This window comes from Papilio polytes, unplaced genomic scaffold (genome assembly GCF_000836215.1).
Source record: "Papilio polytes unplaced genomic scaffold, Ppol_1.0 DF823399.1, whole genome shotgun sequence".
Lineage (NCBI taxonomy): Eukaryota > Metazoa > Arthropoda > Insecta > Lepidoptera > Papilionidae > Papilio > Papilio polytes.
Genome location: NW_013525805.1, coordinates 3,537,565 through 3,559,945, shown reverse-complemented (window position 1 = coordinate 3,559,945; position 22,381 = coordinate 3,537,565). Strand labels below are relative to the sequence as shown.

Genomic DNA, 22,381 nt, shown 5'->3' with positions numbered 1-22,381 from the left:
CTGCAATTGCGGATGTTTATGGGCAGCGGTCGCTTTCCATTTCGGTGGATTCAGGTGGCCGCCTCTTCATTTGTCATCTTATGTTATAAAAATAAAATAAAATACTTACTTGTAAAAAATGTAATATTTCAAAAGACTATTATGCTTGTGACAGCTCGTACTCAAATTAAATACCAAAGTAATTACGTAATACAATTTCATTCAACAATACCTGGGAAGGATGTTGGTATCGTGTTCGCACAGAACATGCTTACGTAATATAACTAATGTGTTCAATGTACCATCAATGTTTTTGTATATCGCATTCCACGTGTCAGCATTTGCGACTTTATAACGAATCGGTTTGTTCCACATACGACTAAAAACAAAAGAATCTTTACTTAAATTTTCTTCTTGAATTAATTGGAATGAAAGCGATTCTTATTTTTTTACAAGTAGGTTTTTATAAAGCCCATTACAGAAATTTTGTCTACAAACGTATAGTTACAGTTTTCACCGAATAGCAAACTATTCGAGAAGAAGAATTGAAATTCTTCAGTAAAAACTGAGAGTATGGAGTGAGCATAACAATTGTACACACAAGGAAAAGATTTTTTATTTTGTCCACAAATATGATAATTTATTAAAACTTTCGTGAGACTTTATACTATATGATTTTTAACACGGCTAAAACTCATGTGGGAACTTTCGGTGTAGACATCGACCAGTTCCAAACTCGTAGGGGGTTCTTCTTCAGGGTGAGTGGTTGCCGGCTTTATTCGCTATCGCGTTGCCACGGTCACTGCGTTCCCTAGCCCGCAACGTGTGATTCGACAGGACGGGGGGCGCAGGGGGTGCGGGGGAGACGCTGTGCGTCGGCGGAGACGAACTCGAAACTGAAGAGTTGGTGGTGTTATTGTTCACGGGGGCACAAAATACGCTGACAATGTGCACTATGTTCTCGATAAATTTTGGTTTTGACGTGGAAAATATTCTAAAAAGAACACCATTACTTTTGTTTTTTTTTTATTCCACGCGGGTTAAGTCTACGTGCATTAAAGAACAAACCTTTTCTTGACATTGTATATGTGTTCGTAACGCTTGTCGCAGAAAGCTTACTTAGAGAAATGCGAAACGGGTGTTGTTTTATTTTTATCAAATCCAATACAAAGTATACAAAGACAATGTAATAAGACCATTCATACCTGTTAATATATTATGCTATTACTGTTCATAATAATTCATTAAATAACGACTAAGTTTATGCATAGTCCGTGTGTATCGACTAGTTTCTGATCCTACATTTTCAGACCCGTAATGTACCTACAGTCCGGGAAACTGGAGTCGTTCCACCTTAAAATCTAGTCTTTTGAACATTTTAAAACAACACACGGCGAAAACAATATAAAGCAGCTTATAAATATGTCTGTTCGAACAAAAGTCGGTTAGTGACACACTGCTGGTTTCTTTTTTTATTATCTGAAGAGATAGGATGCAAACGAAGGTTTGCACTCACTGCTATCAAACTATATTTGTAGGAAGAGACGGAGTTTGTCTTGTTGCAATGAACAAAACTATTCCTAAAGTAGAACACTGCGGAGTTTCGCGACTGTACATTCCCTCGGCTAATAGTAAAAACGTCAAATCAATTTTTATACTGATTCTGTTCATTTCAGGTAAACGCTTCGCTATGATTCAGATGAAATGCTGCCTTGTTAAAGTGCTCCAACACGTCAAAATCACTCCAGTACCTCGGGGAAAGGACACAGAACGGACGGAACCCTTCGAGGCTGACCCACGATCTCCCCTCACACTGCACCCTTTAGACTCTCGAGTGAGACTTACCCTGTTATGACAAAAATGGACAAACAGCAGTTGTTAAGCATTCCGCACGGGTGTAGGGTAAAGACCATGTTAATAATACCTGGTAACCCTCTCTACATCTAGCCTTAATTACCGCTAGGTGACGTCAGTAGTGTTCTTGTCGTTGTATGTTTTTGTCGAGTTCAATCAACCATACTATTGTTATAAATGCGAATGTTTAGATGAATGTTTGTTAGAATTTGTAGTCTAAATTACTGAGCGGAAGAAGCCGCGTGCCAAAGCTGGTTCCTTCATAAAGAATTGTTATTCTTGTTTACAGAAAAAGCTTTAATTCATCAAATGATTGGACAACCAAGTGTAATTTTTTTTTTATAATTGCAGTTAAATTCTGTTTTAATTAAAATTTATGTTTCAGTAACCATGTGCGAATGAATTATGGTAACATGTGTATGGAAATTTTTAAATAAATATGTAATTTGATAAGATTGTTTCGTTTACCTATTCTGTGTTAGCCTAAGCCTTTTCCTTTCCAGTCTTTCCTTAAGAGGTAAGGATGGTAAGGAAAAGAGGATTTGACGGTGGAGGAGACGCGTAGGAAGGGGAAATATCCTCTTTATGTGCGTCTCCTCCGTCGATTAAGGGTAGGCAATGCATCTTCAATTGCGGATGTCTATAGGCAGCGGTCGCTTTGCTATTTTGGCAGTTTCAGGTGGCCACTTGCTCGTTTGCTACCTTATAATACAAAAAAAGCTAATAATTTCATAATTTGCCAGTAAACTATAATAACTACTAGGTAGTTAGTACCAAGTAGCTTATAATAATCTTAACAGTGCCCCTAAACCAGGAGTGGCCAACATTTATGAATCAGTGCCATATGTTTAATACGATCTTAGACGTGCCATCGAATAATGTTGATTGCGATTACGTAAATTCCATGGTGCATCTACATCATATTCCGAGTGTTTTAATGATAAACATAGCCAAAATATTAAGTCGTGTGCCATTTATGGGCATGCGTGCCAGTTGTTCGCTACCCCTGCTCTATACTTACGATCTAGTCAAGTATAGTGCGACAAGCTTATTTGACCCGATAACAGGCGTTTTAACGCATTTAGCAACTACCACTTCTTTATCAATCCCTTCAACATCCTGATAACCATTAAAAAAAGCATGAATACATCAAATTTAAATACAATCACCTTTTTTCCCCTCAAATGAAAAGAAAAAAACTCTATTCAGTGATTTATAACAATGTCTAGCATAATTTATGGATGTCTAATTAAAATTCAGTTTCCCAGCTGATATTTTATGTTACACAATACTTTAACAAATAATAACAAATAACAAATTCATTTATTTAACTTTAAATTTGTTACAAACAATTGACCCAGGGTCCCCGCACTAAGCACAGCCTGTGTCGCGAAGACCCCGCTCTTCGGGTGAATTAAAATACTATACATCATTAGACGGCAAACATATTCAGCTATAATTACAATGTAAAAGAAGTAATAAACTGTTATTTATTCCTACTTACTGCACTATTTTAAGGATTTTTTCTGTCTCCGCATAAGACAGTTTCAATAACCACGACATCAATTTTAGTTTTATGTTTCGTAATATTTAGAGATACAACACTAGTGATGACCTTCCCTCGTCAGCTTTCCTGATGAAACCTACATTACGTGACGCACATTTTTTAAAAAATGTGCTCTTTCACGTAAGCAAATGAAGGAAGGAAAAACGATATATTAAAGAATTGTTTTCTATAAAGGCAGCAAGGTATACAATGCACATTGTAACTCAATACGCTAGGTACAAACTGCATATGCAGCTTTTAATTGCATTATATTACGATTCCCAGATTTATTTGACAGTGGTTCCCAAAGTTAACTTATATTGTAATACGTAAAGGATAAATGATCGTAATTTCTCTAATCTCTCTTTGGTTTTATTTTAGTGACTGAAATTAATATAAAATTACCTGCGAAAATCGAATAGCAAAATAATGTTTAGAAATAAATAGAGTGATTGTCTTTGAAAATAACAGTGAAATACAGTCTCAGAAAGACAACCGGAGTCTAATAATGGGTAGCCATTGGCTACAGGTTACAGGCATAGGCTACTAGGCTACATGCTAATTTATTATTTGAGATTACTCGTGACTTCGTCTGCGCGAAATTTAAAAAAAAAATAAAAACCATAGCCCATGTTACTCAACGATAACATAGCTTTTTAATGGTGAAAGAATTTTTGAAATCGAACAAGTAGTTTTTGAGTTATTTCAATACATACAAAAATAGAAAAAAAAACAAGTCTTGCCTCGTTATAATATTAGTATAGGTAGAGATGTAGATACAGATTTAGTGTCTATTGTTAATTAAAAAAAAATAAGGGTGAAAAAAGTTTGACTATCCCAGTACATTGATAAAGTATATAAAGAAAGAGCCGGCTGTAATAATATTTATTTGTGTTCGGGAGTACATTTGCAAGTTGTCTCTTCTAGGAATCTTTGGTAAGTCTTAATTATTAGTTTTATTAGTTAACTAGATTTCGCTCGCGACTCCGTCCGCGTGATATTAAAAAAAACAAAACCAAGTAGCTTATGTGTTCTTCCACACTATCCTCTACGTCTATGCCAAATTTCGTTGAGATCCATTTAGCAGTTTAGGATACAAACTCAACAAACATCCATCCATCCATCTAAACTTTCACCTTTATAATATTAGTATGATTAGTATGATTTAGTTGTATCATTAGTTTTATTTTGTGTAAAATATTTTATTATGGAAAAATTTAGATTCTTTCTATTAATCTATACCTATACTATTATAATAAAGCGTAAACACACACTTCTTTGTTGCCTAAGATGTCAGCAATCACAGCATATTTTCTAATAACTCTTTTTATAATAAAGAGCCCTACACTTACATCACGCTTTAGGCTATATATTTTCACGCTGTTAACTTAGGGGGTAAATATTTTGGTTAAAAAGCCCAATGTGGGAAAGAGACCATAAGTTACTGTCAACTTCAAGGAAGCAAGGTTGCCATGGTTTGTCATTTTGACATTTTGCCATTTGTAATTGATAATTTGACACATGTAAACAATAAAATAAAGTTTTCACAATTTTATGCGGATGAAGTCGCATGGGAACAGCTAATACAGGAATAATAGAACAGATTTAGTATTGAATTTATTTATTACTTTAAGTGTTGGTTCGACTAGAAATATTACCGCGATATTTATAGATAAAAGCTCTTTAGTTTCGTTTCTCCACAAAAAGGAAAAAAACATTCAGTTTTTTTTTTGTCAAATTTGTCATCACTTTGAATTAATAAATTTGTTATCGCTTAGTTATTAAAATTTTAACAAAATTAAAGTTAGTCTAGTTAAGTATATATTTACAATGTTTCAATTAAGATTCAGTCGTTTTTATTTTTTTTTTTACTTTATTTTCAGACTGTGTTATCAAATTCAAGAATTTATCGAAACACCGTTTTAATATCGAATCAAATAATACTAACAAAAGTTTAGCTTTCTTCAAACGATTTGGAAATACAGACAGTCTTTAAATTTAAAATGGAGGAAATAACTCAAATAGTAGAAAACATAATGGCAAAACTGCGCGACAGGAATGTAAAAAACGGAAATTTCAACATAGAGCAAGCAAGCGCAGACACAACTGGTGGTACAAAAGATAAGTGTACTCAAACCTCTAATGAATGTTATATTTTGATATCAGTTAGTCAGAGCGAGGATGGCTACAGTTATACCACTTGGAAAGTGTTACTAGATACGGAAAATGTATTTCAAATGGAGCGCCAAACTTCTCAAAGAGAAATATCAACTCAAACTAATGAAAATTCTGCATTAAATAAAAATTATATCACAATCGATGATGATTATACGATGGGTGATGTGTTTGATGATACGAGTGAATGGAGAGAGTTTATAGATGATAAAATACAAAATAAACCAAAATTTGTTGTTAATTCAAAACGTCAAAAGAAGAAACGAAGAAATGTTCGCAATCCGATTTGGAGAAGACGAGATCTTAGCGGAGATCCAAATAATAATTCTTTTACCACGTATATGTCAAATGATAATCAATTCTCAGATAAAAATCGTGATAGAGAAATATATGGATTCCACGATTCTGAAACTTTGCTTTTGTCTATGGATGATTTTGGAAAAAATCTAACAAATATGCCATTCCAAACACTAGATACTGATATCGGATCACGGAACATAAGTAAATATCTTAATTGTAGTTGTGTATCTGACAATGACTACTCTGTGGAAGATATTGAATCGAACATTTTCGCGTCTGATTTAAATGAAATGGATTTGAATGAAAACGTAAAAAGTGAGGATTTAGACACTCAAAATATGTATGAAGAAGTTATAAACGTTTCTGAAGAAAGCTTGAGTGATGAATTAACAAAGGAGGTTACTGGTCCGGATTTTGATAAAACGGAGCAAACAACAGAAAAAAGAATTAAAAAAATCACCTTGGAAGAATATAGAAGGAGGTTAGCGGAAAAAGCGAATGCAACGGGGAATGTAAATGAACAAAATTCACCAAAAAAATATTCAAGCTAGCCTAAGATAGTCTTAGTAAATAGTTTCTTAATTATACTTCAAGAGCATTTTCTCAAGCATAACCAGTAGTTTTAATTAATGAAAAACTAATTTCTTTTATCTCATTCTTTGAAACTTGTTGTAAGTTGTTGTTGTTGTAAGTTGTCGATATATTTTTAAGTGAATTAAGTTATAAAACGAATCATTTGTACTTTAACTAGATATAATTCTATATTTTTAATTTAATTGTCTAATTAATGTAACTGTTTCTTATTTTAAGGATAACATTGTCTTCCACTTTGACGTGTATCGTCCATAACAATAGAAATGAGAAATTATAACTGGCTGATTTTTTTCGATGGAATTATTAAAAAAGTTTTAATTTCGAAATTGATAGAAACATGTTTATTTTTAAAAATTTGTAATTATAGCTTTACAAAGGCATTTTTTTTAATATGATATAATTTCTCATTTCCTATGCGACTTTAGTATATAACTAGCTGTTCCCATGCGGCTTCATCCGCAGTTTATTATAAAAACTTTATTTTGTCGTTTACATGTGTCTATTTATCAATTGCAAATGTCAAAATGGCATGACATGATGACAATCCATAGCAATCTTGCTTCCTCTTTCCCAAATTAGGGTTTTTATCCAATTTATTTACCTACTAAGTTTAATAGCGTGAAAACATATAGTCTAAAGCGTGACGTAAGTGTAGGGCTTTTTATTAAAAAAAGGATTATTCAAAAACATGTTGTAATTGCTGACATCTTAGGCAACAAGAAAGTGTGTTTACGCTTTATTATAGTAGTATAAATTAAGTTCTCGCAAGTATTTATTGTGATATTTGATTTTTTAACACCTATTTGCGTATTCGTATTGTTTTTTTACGATTTTAATTAATTATTGTAGTTAATCTGTGATTAATTAAAAAATAGTGTGAAAAAGGATAACATTGATTATTTTAAAAGTAATTAATTCCACATTTTTTTTTAAATCTAATTATTTTTTATAATTCCTTGAGTAATTTTAATTTTAATTTAAATGTTTCTTCTTATTTTTATACATGTTTTATTCCTTTAAATGATATGTCTAATTTTGTGTTGATTTAACACTAGCGACGTAGTTTTAGTTTGAAATAGAGTTAAGTTTAAATCCTGGTTTTGAATGTGATTTTCATTTTCGTGTGCTTTTTAATAGAATTATAAATCAATGTTGTAGATTTTAATGAGATGTTTAAAAATGAATATGTGAAAAAAATTCCAGTGTTTGTTATATATTTAAATATATTGCATATGTTTTCCGTATAATTTTGCCTAATCTTATGTAAAATCAGTTCTTGTATTTAAGATTTAATAATTTGGTACTTGTATTGTAAGTTTTTTGGCTTTTAATAATAAAAACTTGACGAGAAATGTACTTTTATTTATTTACTATTCTTCGCCCGTGACTCCGTCCGCCTGGAAATAAAAAACAAACGCGACTACTGTCTACATCTATACCAAATTTCATTGAAATCCATTCAGCCATTTTGGCTTCAAACTGTAACAACATCCATCCATCTAAACTTTCGCATTTATAATATTACGAGCTGTTGCCCGCGACTTCGTCCGCGTGGTATTAGAAAACATACAAACTATATAAATTACAAAAAGCTACGTATACCTCGGAAACTGGAAATTTCTCGGGGATGAAGCTTATCCCATGTGTACTCTAGTCTTTGTTTTATATCTGTGCCAAATTTCAATAAGATATGTTAAACCGTTGCAGAATGATCGTAAACATTAAAAAACTAAATTAATGAATCCCACGGGAACCGTAACTATTCCAGGGATAAAAAGTAGCCTATGTGTTCTTCCAGACTATGCTCTGAACCTGTGCCAAATTTCATGGAGATATGTTCAGCCGTTTAGGCTACAAACGCTAACAAACATCCATCCATCTAAACTTTCGCATTTATAATATTAGTAAGCTAAAGATAAACACAATGCCTATATCTATTTCTTTAACTTCTGGATTTTATTTTGATAACATTAAAGAAATAATGTATAAAGTGTATTGATTCCTTTTCGCCATTAATAATAAAATCTACTAGTGTATTTCTAAGCTAAAGTAATAATAAAAGTAATTTAAAGAAAACTGGAGCGCAAGATTTAATAAAATGCAGTACAGAAGTCTATATGAAGTTTTATGATATCATAAAAGTAAGAAATAAAATAAATAAATATTAATCAGTTCCTTCTAACATTTTATGAGGCAGCAACTCTTGTACATTTACATTTATATTGTCGGTAATACAAAAGTATAGTTTTGTTAGTTTTCTATTGATAGTTGACAAAGAAAACACTAGAATTATACTTCGCCCGCGACTTCGTCTGTAAGTAGTAAACTTTGTAATTAGCCTCTCCTTTAGATCCTGTAAGTTTTAGACATATGTAGTGAGAAACATCCATCCATTGTAAAACTTAGTTGCTTATACATAAAATTGTTTTTTATTTACTTTATTTTAATACTAGCTTTCGCCCGCGATTCTGTCAGCGCGGAATTAAAAAGAAACGAAAGTGGGTAGCCTATATGTTCTTCCAGACTATCCTCTACATCTATACCAAATTTAATCGAAATCCGTTCAGCCGTTTAGGCTACAAACTGTAACAAACATCCATCCAGCTAAACTTTCGCATTTATAATATTAGTATGATGCACACTACATTCAAAGTATTCTGTAGAAAGAAACATAATTTTGGCAGTTAATAAATTAAAAAAATATTGTATTTCCAAGTAAATAACCTTTCTCTTAAACTAAATAAGATATTAAACACTATAATAAATTATTCCGGGGCAATAAAAATTTCTAGGCAGAAGCGTTATGCCTGGGGCGGAAAAAATGACAGAGCGGAGGATTTGAAAAATTAGAAAACTTCGGGACATCACTCGCATTTGCGCAATTTATTATTTCCACAAAAGGGAGATTCTTGATTAAAAAAATCCCTTCATCCGTTAACGACACGACAGCTATAATTAACAAAACGAAAATCTACCTTAGTGTAATGGAATCCTTTATTTTTAAAACAAAGAATTGAAAATAAGCAAAGAAAGCAAAAATGACCCTAAATTTCGTCACGCGATTTTGAGTTAAACTATTTAACTACCTCGTAGTCTTTGACTCCAAAAATCAAACAAAGAAAATGGGACCCACCTGCAAGTTAATTTCGGATAAAAAAAGGATTATCAAAATCTGTCCACAAACATACAGACGAATTGAGTACCTCCTTCTTTTTGGAAGTCGGTCAAAAACTCAAACAAAAGTTTAGATGGTTGGATGTTTGTTACAGTTTGATAGAGATGTAGAACATAATCTGGATGAACACAAAGGCTACTTACTTTTGTTATTTTTAATCCACGCCGACGGAGTCGCGGGGAAAGCTAGTATATTAACAATTCCTTTCCTGACGCATTTACATATACCTTTGTCAATTTGTTTCTGTCAGAAATTCGAATGAGGCAATTTAAAATGGAATTGATGAGTAATTTGATTTTAAATTGATTTAAGTGCTACCAAGGGCTAGCAGGTTTGCAAAAAAATTTTCGTAATATTGACAAAAGCATGTTATTTGTGCAGCGCCCCTAGCGGGCGTAAAGTGCAGCAATAAATATTGCAGTCATTAATGATACGTTTACTTTCTCGGGTAAGAATAAAATTGTTACATGTAGGATAGTGTCTTAGAGCGCACACATTTGACTAATCTATCGCACAACTGTTGACTCGCTTTGTTTCCTTTGAATCTGCTCTTAGAAGAAATATATAACCTTGACCTTACACTCTTATGAGAGAGCGCTATCTATTGGTTGCATTTAAAAAGTAGAGATTTTATAATTATGCAATTTGTTACTTAATAAGAAAACGCAAGTACAAGAAAAGATTTATTTCCAATAACAAATGTTTCCATCTGCGTTTCTATTACTTAAACATGTTAAGTAACTTGAGTGGTGGGAGTTATTTATGACACGACATAAAACAGGGCCGTATTCAAATGCATTCGTTTTATTGCGCCTAAAAGCCTCAGCGAATGTTTCGTCCGCATGTCTTGGGGATGCTATTACAAAGGGAATTTTATTTGAATACTTACTCAGAGTATTTTCTACTCAAGTTATATTTAAAATTCTGTGATATCTTAGACGTTGGAGAAGATTTTTATTACTAGTAAGATATCTTTTTTTAAATCACACTAATATTATAAATGCGAAAGTTTAGATGGATGGATGTTTGTTAGAATTTGTAGCCTAAACAGCTGAACGGATTTCGATGAAATTTGGTATAGATGTAGAGGATAGTCTGGAAGAACACTTATTTACTTACTTTTGTTTTTTTTTACTTTTTTACTAGCGTTTAAATTAATTTACTGTTTAAATTATTTAAAATAAATTTAACATATTGAAGTGCGTGCTTAAAGTGGTCACTTGAAACCCCCTTTTATAAGAACATATTTTAAAAAATTGCGTCGTCAATTCGTCAAAGGCAAACTTGGTCAGATTTCAGATGTATTCAAGTTCTTACTCTCTGATTTATTGCAAAGAAACTGGGACGCTGCAGCGACACAAAATTTATGCTTTTCCGTAATTCAAGATATATGTTTCTGGCACATTTATGAATTGTTCTTTGTTAAGCAATGTTCTGTGCCAATAATTGGATATAACAATAGGAGTAGTTTTAGAGCGCTCACACCTTCGACTAAAATATCGCACAACTGTGTGATTGGCGATACTTTCGCAGTAAATTCAACTGTTTAGTTACACAACTAAAAATCCTGTAGTGTAACCTCCATATAAGCTTATAGGAATCAAAGCGAGACTAAACTTTTGTGCGAGGGTCAAAGTTGAGTGCACGCTTTTAAAATTATTTGAAACAAGTTTTCGCCCGCGACTCCGTTCGCGAGGATTAAAAATAACAAAAGTGAGTAGCCTATGTGTTCTTCCAGACTGTCTTCTACATCTATACCAAATTTCATCGAAATCCGTTCAGCCGTTTAGGCTACAAACTCTAACAAACATCCATCTAAACTTTCGCATTTATAATATTAGAATGATTAGTATGATGATTGATTAATGTAAACATTATTATATTATCGTTAATAGAATGAAATATAGAGGAAAATCCAACAATTCTTGTGATATATGCTGATATGTAAAATATGTCAGTCTTTAACCCAGTGACGGCAAGGGATTGGAAAGACACCCTCATAATTCCTTCGAACGTGACCGAGTTATTAAACGGGGTATGCTTTGGTTTGTCTTTATAAGGCGAGACATATTATGATAATGTTACCCTACATAAGCCCAAACGATTGTAGGACTGGCGCCCAAATACTCCCTACATTTTTCACCATTATACTAATATCTTAAATTCGAAAGTTTAGATGGATGTTTGTTAGAGTTTGTAGCCTAAACTGCCGGAGAGATCTCGATGAAATTTGGCATAGACGTAGAGGATAATCTGGAACAACGCATAGGCTACTCACTTTTGTTTTTAATTCCACGCGGACGGAATCGCGGGCGAAAGCTAGTTTATTTATAAAACTAGTTTTGCCGATTTTCTTATTCTCATTTTATCCTTGTGGTGTTAACACATCAGTTTTTTCCTCTATATCGATTGATCTATCATAATTTCAACGTCACTTTCAGACCATCTCTGGACCAAAAAAAGGATATTTGACTTTTCGAACACAGCTTCATAGGGTAAATGAATTTGTTATTGGCCGTTTAAAATATATATCTGTCATCTGCGAAAATCAAAGACATGTTTAAAGTCAACTCCCCTTGTCATAGCTTGGTGGATTTTGGCCAATTCACCATAAACTTAAGGACGGCTTTGAGCATCTCAGTTGGGACGTATAGCTGGTGATGATTATATCTTCTTACCTTCCATTTACAACGCATAAATTTAATCCGTTTTTCTTGACATTACCAAGGTCCGTAAGACAGAATCAAGGCTTGCCCTCGTTAAGACGTCCCGGCGAGCCATCAATCAATGTCGCTGCCCTATTTCCTACCGGAGACGCCTCACCCGTGTCCCGACTAATTATTTACGGGGCTAAGTCACTTTTGTTACATGTTAATCAAGATTAAGATATTACACGTTGTAAGACGTTCAATGATAAGTTACTGGTATTACATATGTGGTGGTAAACGACGGGAGCAACGACGTCTATGTACATCTGTAGTACTGCTGATGGGTTGGCGGCTTTGGAAGGTATGGTACGCTCGCTTGAAGTAACCTAAGTGAAAGCGCACATCTTAATCTAAACCAGGGATGTTGCGGATGTTGATTTTTTCACATCCGCGGATGCGAATGCGGATGCGGAAGTTAAGATATTACGTAAACCATCATCATCATCATTTCAGCCTTTATTATGTAACTTAAGTCTATTAATGAAGAATTAAAACAATGATAACTTAATTATTAATATTTTTATTGTAATTAAACATTGGTATATATTAAACACCTATTGCTAAATTAGTAATTAAAACTAAAAATAGGAGCATTATACTTAATGAACAGGAGTATTACCGCCTTTTCTGGTTCAAGGCGATTACGCTGAGGTTCATAAATGAAACCCGCGCTACTAAATAATTGTTCGCTAGGAACACTGCCCGGCTACTTGCATGATATTCGCATCCGCATGAACATCCGCATTGATTAATGCGGATGCAGATGCAGATGTCCAAATCTATGCGGAAGTTCCGCATTTGCGGATGCGGATGCGAATATTCGTAACATCCCTGATCTAAACTATGGCACAACTGTTGTGCGATCGTCGATTGTTTCGCATTCAATTCAACTGTTTAGCACATCTTAAAATCGAGTAGTGTGCGCATATAAACTCATAGGAACCAAAGCGAGACTAAACAGTTGTGCAAGAGGTTGTCGAATGCCAGTGTGTTGGTGTGGATGGTAACGGGTGGTCTGTCTATATTAATAACAAAAATACAAATCTTTCCTCTTTATAATGTTAGTATGGATTTATTATTATTACTAGCTGTTCCCATGCGACTTCATCCGCATTAAATTATAAAAAATTTATTTTACTGTTCATATTTGTCAAATTATCAATTGCAAATGTAAAGATGACATGACATCATGTCAAACCATGGCAACCTTGCTTGCTTGATGTTGGCAATAACTTATGGCCTCTTTCCCACATTAGGGTTTTTATCCAAAATATTTACCTCTAAGTTTAACGGCATGAAAATATATAGCCTAAAGCGTGACGTAAGTGTAGGCCTTTTTATTAAAAAAAGAGTTATTCGAAAATATGCTGTAATTGCTGACATCTTAGGCAACAAAGAAGTGTGTGTTTACGCTTTATTATAATAGTATAGATATAGATTAATTCGTAATCCAAACGTACTTCTGAATCCCTTTGTGGATATATATATTCTGAAAAGGTTTTAATTAAGTACCGTTTAGGTTTCAATTTATTTTTTGTAGTAGTAGCAACTGATTGAAAATTTTGCTATTGATATTTTGACAGGCAACTACTAAGTAGCTAAACATTTAAATACTAGCTTTTGCTTGCGACTTTCCCCGCTTGGGACAAAAAAGGAAAAAACAGCCTATGTTACTCAATGGTTCCGTAGCTTTATAATAGTGAATGAATATTTAAAATGAGCCCAGTAGTTTTTGAGTTATTTCATTACATACAAAAATCCAAAATACAATTCTTTCCTCTTTATAACATTTGTATAGATATAGCTAAGGTTTCCTTTATTGTATTGTTAGCCGAAGTTTTAAAGAAATGAATCCATTAGTCTTTTTTAAATTAACTATTGCTTATTTTCTATGTATAAAGGGTTTTCTTATAAAATTTGTATACATGCATAAAATACATAGTTGAATGGAACGTGATGTGTAATTGCATTCTATGATTTCGTCATCATTTCAAACGCAAACACATGCATATGTAATTCCTATCAATATGCATTCGACAGACGCGCCCTCAGCTCAAGGGATTGTCTGATATAGCACAATAATCCTTGCTTTTAACTCAATTGCATTTATAAGAAATGTAATTGTTTATTATCTGTCCTTCGGTCTAAGAACACTCGACTATATTTACAACATCGGATTTCAAAAATCGGTTTAGAGCGACCGTACACTTTTGTTTCAACTATAAACAACTGTTGTGCGATTGTCGATTGTTTTACAGCCTTCAACTGTTTAGTTGCACAACTAAAAATCGAGTAGTGTGCACCTCCATATCAATAGGAATCAAAGCGAGACTAAACAGTTCTATTCTCTTTATTGGAACTTTGGTTCCTTAGAACATGTCAGTCCCATAATACCTTAAACTAAATACCGAAACCATACAATTAAAAACAAACACAATACAAAATAAGAAAGTAGTAAAGTAGAAAAAATAAAAAAAAAACAACAAAAATAGTATAACAGATTGCTATAAAGCCTTTAACAGCATGCAGCGGACTGCGTCCGCTAGGTAAGTCAATCCGGCCAAAGCAGACAGAAATCCACCTATATGGTGTCTTAGAAGTTTGTGCCTCTTAAACAGTGCCTCTCTCTCTCCTGTTCAGGACACACTCCTCCAAGAAGTGTTGTATGTCTTGAACAACACCACAAGACGGAGACTAAACAGTTGTGCGATAGTCTGATAATTTAGTCAAAGGTCTTACGGAATATCATTTTACGTGATTACGTCACAGTTTGAACGCTTACATCGATAGTGCCTCTCTATCACTCGTTCAGCTCTCTCGCTCGCACACGGCTCAGACGGAACGTGATAATTATTTTTCGTGCATGCAGCTGGCGTTCATCGAATTATTACATAAAAGTCTATATTATAAATGTTAAATAAAACAAACAATAAACTCTACGTGGATATTTGGATTACAGTGATGTTCAAAACTTGCATATTCTTTTTTTATATTATATAAGGTGGCAAACGAGTAAGCAGCCACCTGAATCCAACGAAATGGAAAGATACCGCTGCCCATAAACATCCACAATTGCAGATGCGTTGCCTACCCTTAATTGACGGAGGAGGAGAAGCACATAAAGAGGACATTTCCCCTTCGCATGCGTCTCCTCCACCGTCAAATCCACTTTTCCTTTCCATCCTTTCCTCTTAAGAAAATAGTGGAAAGGAAAAGGGACTAAAATTAGGCTTTATTCTTTCGGTTTGATCTTCCGAGAAAGCATGTACGCGATCAGAATATAGATGAGGGGTACACATTTTGGTTCAAGATGTCTGGGATTTGTACACTTGCTTTAAGGCCTAGGGTATATTACAAATCGGGAATTTAACCACCCCTATTTAGTCGCCTCAGGCACACTTCAAACAAGAGCGTGAGCACATCTATCGATTATACGATTTTTAGTTGTGCAACTAAACAGTTGAATTGGCTGCGAAACAATCGACAATCGCACTCAGATTGGTGGATAGTTTAGTCAAAGTTATGCGTCCGCTTTTTACTTACCCTCTGTAGAGCAAATTTAATTTTATATCTATATCGATCTATCTATGTATACATATAATAAAATTCCAGATTTCGGGAAGATGTATTTGCGTTGATGATAACGAAAATCGCATTTAATATTTTTGTCTGTCTGTCTGTCCGCGTTTGTTCCGCGTAATCTCCGAAACGGCTGTGCCGATTTCGACAGAACTTTCACTGAAGGATAGCTGACATAGACGGGCATGTTATAGGTTACTTTTTATCTTAATATTGCGTGGCCGAAGTTCCGGGCAACAGCTAGTATCAAAAAAGAATTAATCTTATTTATTTCTAAAAAAAATGTCTCAGCATGTCTGTTGCCTTTTACTGTCAAACTTATCTTGCGGCCCAACATATTGGCTACGTAACAGCTTGCCCACAGGTCGCACTTTGAAATTCAATCGAAGGTAGCCAGTGATATATTGCACCGCCGTGTTCTTATAAATTGGGTTTTTTTCTTCAATTTCAGGTCTGAGATAGAATTTGGTATAATTTATTATCTTGTAAACTTTAATGAAATTTTTGTAGTTTTTTTAAAGGTTAATAAATATAGTCTTAATATTCTTTAGAATAATAAAATAATAGTTTTGTCTGTATGTCGGAACCTACCCTAATAAGGGGTGACTAGGCCATAGTCAACCACGCTGTCCCATTGCGGGTTGGTTGACTTCACACATATCTTTGAATTTCTTCGCCGATATGTGCAGGTTGCGTCACGATGTTTTCCTTCACCGTAAGAACGTCGGGTAAATTATGTACATATGAAAATTCGAAAAATCGAAAATCACATAGGTACGGCGGGATTCGAACCCAAGATCTGTAGAAAACAAGTCAAGTGTTCAAACCACTGAGCCACCGACGCTTGTCTGTATGTATTTACATTAAAAGATTGGGCCTTAATTTAGCTGAGACATTTTACTAATATAATAAATGCGTTTTTTATCTGTTAGTAATTATTGAATCCTTAGTCCTCAATAAAAACATCGAAACTGTTATCAAGTACTTTCTTCGTTTCATCAGAACTTTCTAGACGTACACAGGGGAGTGGATAAACAGGGAAGAGAAATAACATACTTAATGTGGAATGTTTTAACGCCATCTATCGCATAAGTAGTTAAAATAATACGCTGAATTTCGTTTTAGTTCGATCACCCAAAGTTTTTATCTCCACCCAAGTTACAAACTTAGTTATAAGCTTAAACTTAATGATAAGTTTAACCAAATAGTTCTAAGCGTCACAATTTTGTAGTAAAAACTTTTAATAGTTGTTTTTTAATTTGCTTAGACTGGTCTGTTCTACTCTTAAAGTCTACGTAATTAAATAAAGAATATTACAATTTATTTTGGCACTAAAAGTATTATCTGAAAAAAAAAACATAGGCAAAGCGATCCCTTCACAATTTAAACAAATTCAGGTGGCCATTTTAATTTGCCATCTTATAATATAAAAGATATACCAAAATATGTTTTTTGTTTTTCTTCTAACAAACTAATTTTCCCATAAATAACAATAAAATGGACAGTTCAAACCATAATTTTAAATTTAAAGTCCCATGTATTTCAATGGCTTACATCTTCTAAAATATTATACTCTTATGAAGTATTTGAAAACCCGTAGTTACCAACTACACATATAATTGCCACTTGAATTCGCCATAATAGCGAATCGACCTCTACCTACACATTTACAAAATATCCTTTGCCAACGTCCCCTCCTTTGCCTACTTATTCCCTCCTCCTTTATAATAGGACTAGCTGTTCCCGTGCGACTTCATCCGCATAAAATTATGAAAATTCTATTTTATTTTTTACATCTGTCAAATCATCAATCGCAAATGTCAAAATGACATGACATGATGACAACCTTGCTTCCTTGTTGTTGGTAGCAACTTATGGTCATTTTCTCACATTAGGGTTTTTATAAAAAATATTTACCCCTAAGTTTAAAGGCGTTAAAATATATAGCCTAAAGCGTGACGCAAGTGTAGGGCTTTTTATTAAAAAAAGGCTTATTCAAAAAGATGCTGTAATTGCTGACATCTTAGGCAACAAAGAAGTGTGTGTTTACGCTTTATTATAATAGTATACATATAGATAGTATAGAAGGGGAGAGGACTAAAATTACGTCTCAATTATACTGAAATATACCCTGTAATTATGATAAATGATAAAGTTATCAACAATAACCTTAAATACATAAAAACCACAGAAGAGCACTTAAAAGGCTGTTACAATGTTTCCGGAGTCCATTAGTAAGGAAACATGACAAAAGTTTTTATAACGAATTTGTAAAGTGGACCATTAAGCATTAAACTCCATAGAATTAAGATATTTCAAAGACATTTTCGCCATAAAACCATTATACGTAGAAATGATTTTGAGTTCTCCTAATGAAAAATACATTTTATATAAGAACTAGCTGTTCCCGTGCGACTTCATCCGAATAATATTATAAAAATTTTACTATTTACATGTGTCAAATTATCAATTACAAATGTCAAAATGACATGACATGATGACAAACTTGCTTCCTTCATGTTGGCAGCAACTTATGGTCTCTTTCTCACATTAGAGTTTTTATCCAAAATATTAACCCTCTAAGATTAATGGCGTGAAAATATATAGCATAAAGCGTGACGTAAGTGTAGGACTTTTTATTAAAAAAGTATTATTCAAAAATATGGTGTAAGTTCTGAGATCTTAGGCACCAAAGAAGTGTGTGTTTACGCTTTATTATAAAAGGCTATATATTTCACGCCCATAAACTTAGGGGGTAAATATTTTGGATAAAATCCCTAATGTGGGAAAGAGACCATAAGTTGCTGCCAACATCAAGGAAGCAAGATTGTCAAGGTTTATCATGTCATGTCAGTTTGACATTTGCCATTGATAATTTGACAAATGTAAACAATGAAATAAAATTTTCATAATTTCATGCGGATGAAGCCGCACAGGAACAGCTGGTGTGATATAAAAATTGAAATCTTCAGATTATAAGGATGATATATGGCTAACTCATTGAACAGTGAACAATAATTTTCTTAGGGGGGGCAAAAGAAAATAAATGATACCCTATTTTGAATTTAGAATATTAAAAGATATGGTCATTGTTTTACTTTGTGTAGCGATTTTTATATTTATTTATCAAAATAGATAAGAAAAACAAATATTTCACAACAATAAGGGTTTTTTGTGCAACTCAATGTGCAAGTCGTTGCCTTACTTTAGGGAGATCTAACGACAAAAGCTTAAAGAGCAAGGTAAAGTAGATTTGGAAGAGAAGAGGATGCTTACGAAGGAAAAATGTCCTCTTTCACGTCTCCTGCGTTTGGTAAGGCAGCAACGCTTTACTATTTCGGTGAATCCAGATATGCCATTTTTAAAATAAGTTGTTTGCAATACCAATTTTATTACTAGCTGTTCCCGTGCGACTTCATCCGCAGAAAATTATGAAAATTTAATTTCATTGTTTATATATGTCAAATTATCAATTGCAAATGTCAAAATGACATGATATGATGACAACTTAGCTTCCTAGATGTTGGCAGTAACTTATGGTCTCTTTCCCACATTAGGGTTATTATCTAAAATATTTACCCCCTAAGTTTAATAGCGTGAAAATATATAGGCTAAAGCGTGACGTAACTGTAAGGATTTTTATTAAAAAAAGAATTGTTCAAAAATATGCTGTAATTGCTCACATCTTAGGCAACAAAGAAGTGTGTGTTTACGCTTTATTATAATAGTATAGAAGTATAGATGTCGATGTAAATAATAATTATTTTATTATCTCTGGACTGAGATAAGGGAAAAACATTTCACAACAATAACCGTTTTCGTGCAATTTCAAACATTAAGCGGAATTTTGGACCCACGAGACGTCGATTATGTAACAAGTATTATTAATAAAATAAATACGTGCTATAATTTGTAAAGATAGATATTAACTGTTAACTCGTTCACATCTATACTAATATAATAAAGCGTAAACACACACTACTTTGTGGCGTAGGATGTCAGCAATCACAGCATGTTTTTGAATAATACTTTCTTTAATAAAAAGCCCTTCTTACGTCACGCTTTAGACTAAATATTTTCATGCTATTATGGGTAAACAAATTGGATTAAAAACCTAATATGGGAAAGGGATCAAAAGCAACAAGCTGCCAACATTAAAGAAGCAAGGTTATTATGGTAACGGTAAATTTGACATTTGCAATTAAGAATTTGACAAATGTAAACAATGAAATAAAATTTTTATAATTTCATGCGGATGAAGCCGTAAGGTAACAGCTAGTTATTATATAATCGGTACACAGAGACTATTCTATTTCTTGTTTATGGCTCTCCCTCAGAAACACAGAGACAAAGAACGTGCATAGTTTGACACATTTTGTTAGGGTTGTCACAAAGTTGAGATTAAAAGAAATATTTTGTTAAATGTGTATTCTTTATGATGCAACCTTATAAATAACTTCTAATTCTTCTATTTACTTGATTTATTTTAATAGTTAGTGTGATTAAAATTGAATTTAACCTGAATTTTTAATAATCAAACGGAAACTCTCACAAATAATTGGCATGCAAACATTTCATAATACTTACTAATATTATAAATGCGAAAGTTTAGATGGATGGATGGATGTTTGTTAGAGTTTGCAGCCTAAACGGCTGAACGAATCTCCATGAAATTTGGCACAGGTTTAGAGCATAGTCTGGAACAACACATAGGCTACTTTTTATCCCGGGAATAGTTACGGTTCCCGTGGGATTCATTAATTTAGTTTTTCAATGTTAACTCGATCATTCTGCAACGGTTCAACATATCTTATTGCAATTTGACACTGATATAAAACAAAGCCTGGGGTACACATGGGATAAGGTTTATCCCCTATAAATGTCCGGTTCCCGAGGGATACAAAGCTTTTAGTTATTTATATAGTTCGTATGTTTTCTAATACCGCGCGGAAGAAGTCGCGGGCAACAGCTAGTTGCATATATTAATTACATTTAGTTCAAGATTTAAATAATCGCGGAAATTTTACTCGGGCAATTCAACAAATGTGATACAATTATTAGGAAGCTATTAGTGTAGTTAAACTCTCGTACAAGGTAACATAAATTTAGGAACACATGTTGCGTACCTCAGTTTGGAGTATGGTGTACCTCCACGTTGAATTGTCGACGCGTATCGTCTATTTAGAACAGACGTAGCAACAGCTTACATGAAATAATAAAATTACAACTGTATAGATTTTAAAATCTTGTAAATCAAGGCAATTTGTTTATCGGTTATTTTGAAAAACCTATACCGAGTGAATTGGCAACAAAATACCAAAATGTCATGGTGATGCATTTATACACCAGTCTTCTCTTCCGCACCTAATAGATTAATTTTATTTTATTTTTCCCTCGATCTATGTTCAATTTACTACCCGTTTAAATTATTGGTATACTAGCCGTCCCCATGCGGCTTCATCCGCATGAAATTATGAAAATTTTATTTTATTGTTTACATTTGCGAATGTCAAACTGACATGACATGACAAACCTTGACAATATTGTTTCCTTAATGTTGGCAGCAACTTATGGTGTCTTTCCCACATTAGGCATTTTATCCAAAATATTTACCCCCTAAGTTTAATGACGTGAAAATACATAGCCTAAAGCGTGACGTAAATGTAGGGCGTAGGGCGTATAGGGGTGTATTATTAAAGAAAGAATTATTCAAAAATATGTTGTAATTGCTGACATCTTAGGCAACAAAGAAGTGTGTGTTTACGCTTTATTATAATAGTATAGATAAAAAGAAAAAATGCATTTAAGGGTTAAGTCTTAGCGACTTGAATCGCTGATGTTCGAAGATTTAAGTCGTAAATATATCGCCTTGTGTATTAAAAAATAATGAGTTCCGCTTATCTACTCGTGTGCTGATTACGATAACAACTGTCTCATCGGGCCTGATTTCCTTGTCTGTGGATAAGATTGTACCAATCAACTTGATCCGTCAAAGTTCACCAGAAAAGTATAGTTTTTGATAAGAGCGGGACTTATTCTGTTGAAAACCAACACACCTTTGACTAAACTGTGGCAGAACTGTTGTGCGATTGTCGATTGTCTTGCATAGAATTGAACTGTTTTGTTGCACAACTAAAAGCCTAGTAATGTGCGCACCTCCATAAATACTTATAGCAATCAAATCAAGACTAAACAGTTGTGCGATAGTTTCAGGTGTGCGCACGCTCTTAATATATTACTAATATTATGAATGCGAAAGTTTGGATGGATGGATGTTTGTTAGAGTTTGTAGCCTAAACGGCTGAACGGGTTTCGATAAAATTTGGTATAGATGTAGAGAATAGTCTGGAAGAACACATAGGCTATTCACTTTTGTTTTCTTTTTAATTCTACGCTGACGGAGTCGCGACAGCTAGTTGTTTATATAAATCAAGACCAGGCATTTATACCTGACTTAGTTACGTTAATTTC

At 33.5% G+C, this 22,381-nt stretch overlaps 2 protein-coding genes across 2 annotated transcripts in view; both read left to right on the top strand.

Annotated features, from left to right (window-relative positions):
- LOC106104751 (cytochrome P450 6B1-like) overlaps positions 1–2,279 on the top strand; it is a 4,398-nt gene extending 2,119 nt beyond the window's left edge. Inside the window, exon 3 of the mRNA XM_013284882.1 lies at positions 1,612–2,279. Within this exon, the coding sequence (XP_013140336.1) occupies positions 1,612–1,834 (223 nt within the window). The 3' untranslated portion in view covers positions 1,835–2,279. The remainder of the gene's footprint in view (positions 1–1,611) is intronic.
- A 2,989-nt stretch (positions 2,280–5,268) lies between these two features.
- Positions 5,269–6,453, top strand: LOC106104811. The gene has a single exon (XM_013284952.1). It carries the CDS (start codon positions 5,383–5,385, stop codon positions 6,403–6,405), a length of 1,023 nt encoding a protein of 340 aa, XP_013140406.1. The 5' UTR covers positions 5,269–5,382; the 3' UTR covers positions 6,406–6,453.
- Positions 6,454–22,381: the final 15,928 nt, after the last annotated feature.

Excerpts from the sequence above, each read along its gene's own strand:
- LOC106104811 (XM_013284952.1), top strand. The coding sequence starts at position 5,383 with ATGGAGGAAATAACTCAAATAGTAGAAAACATAATGGCAAAACTGCGC.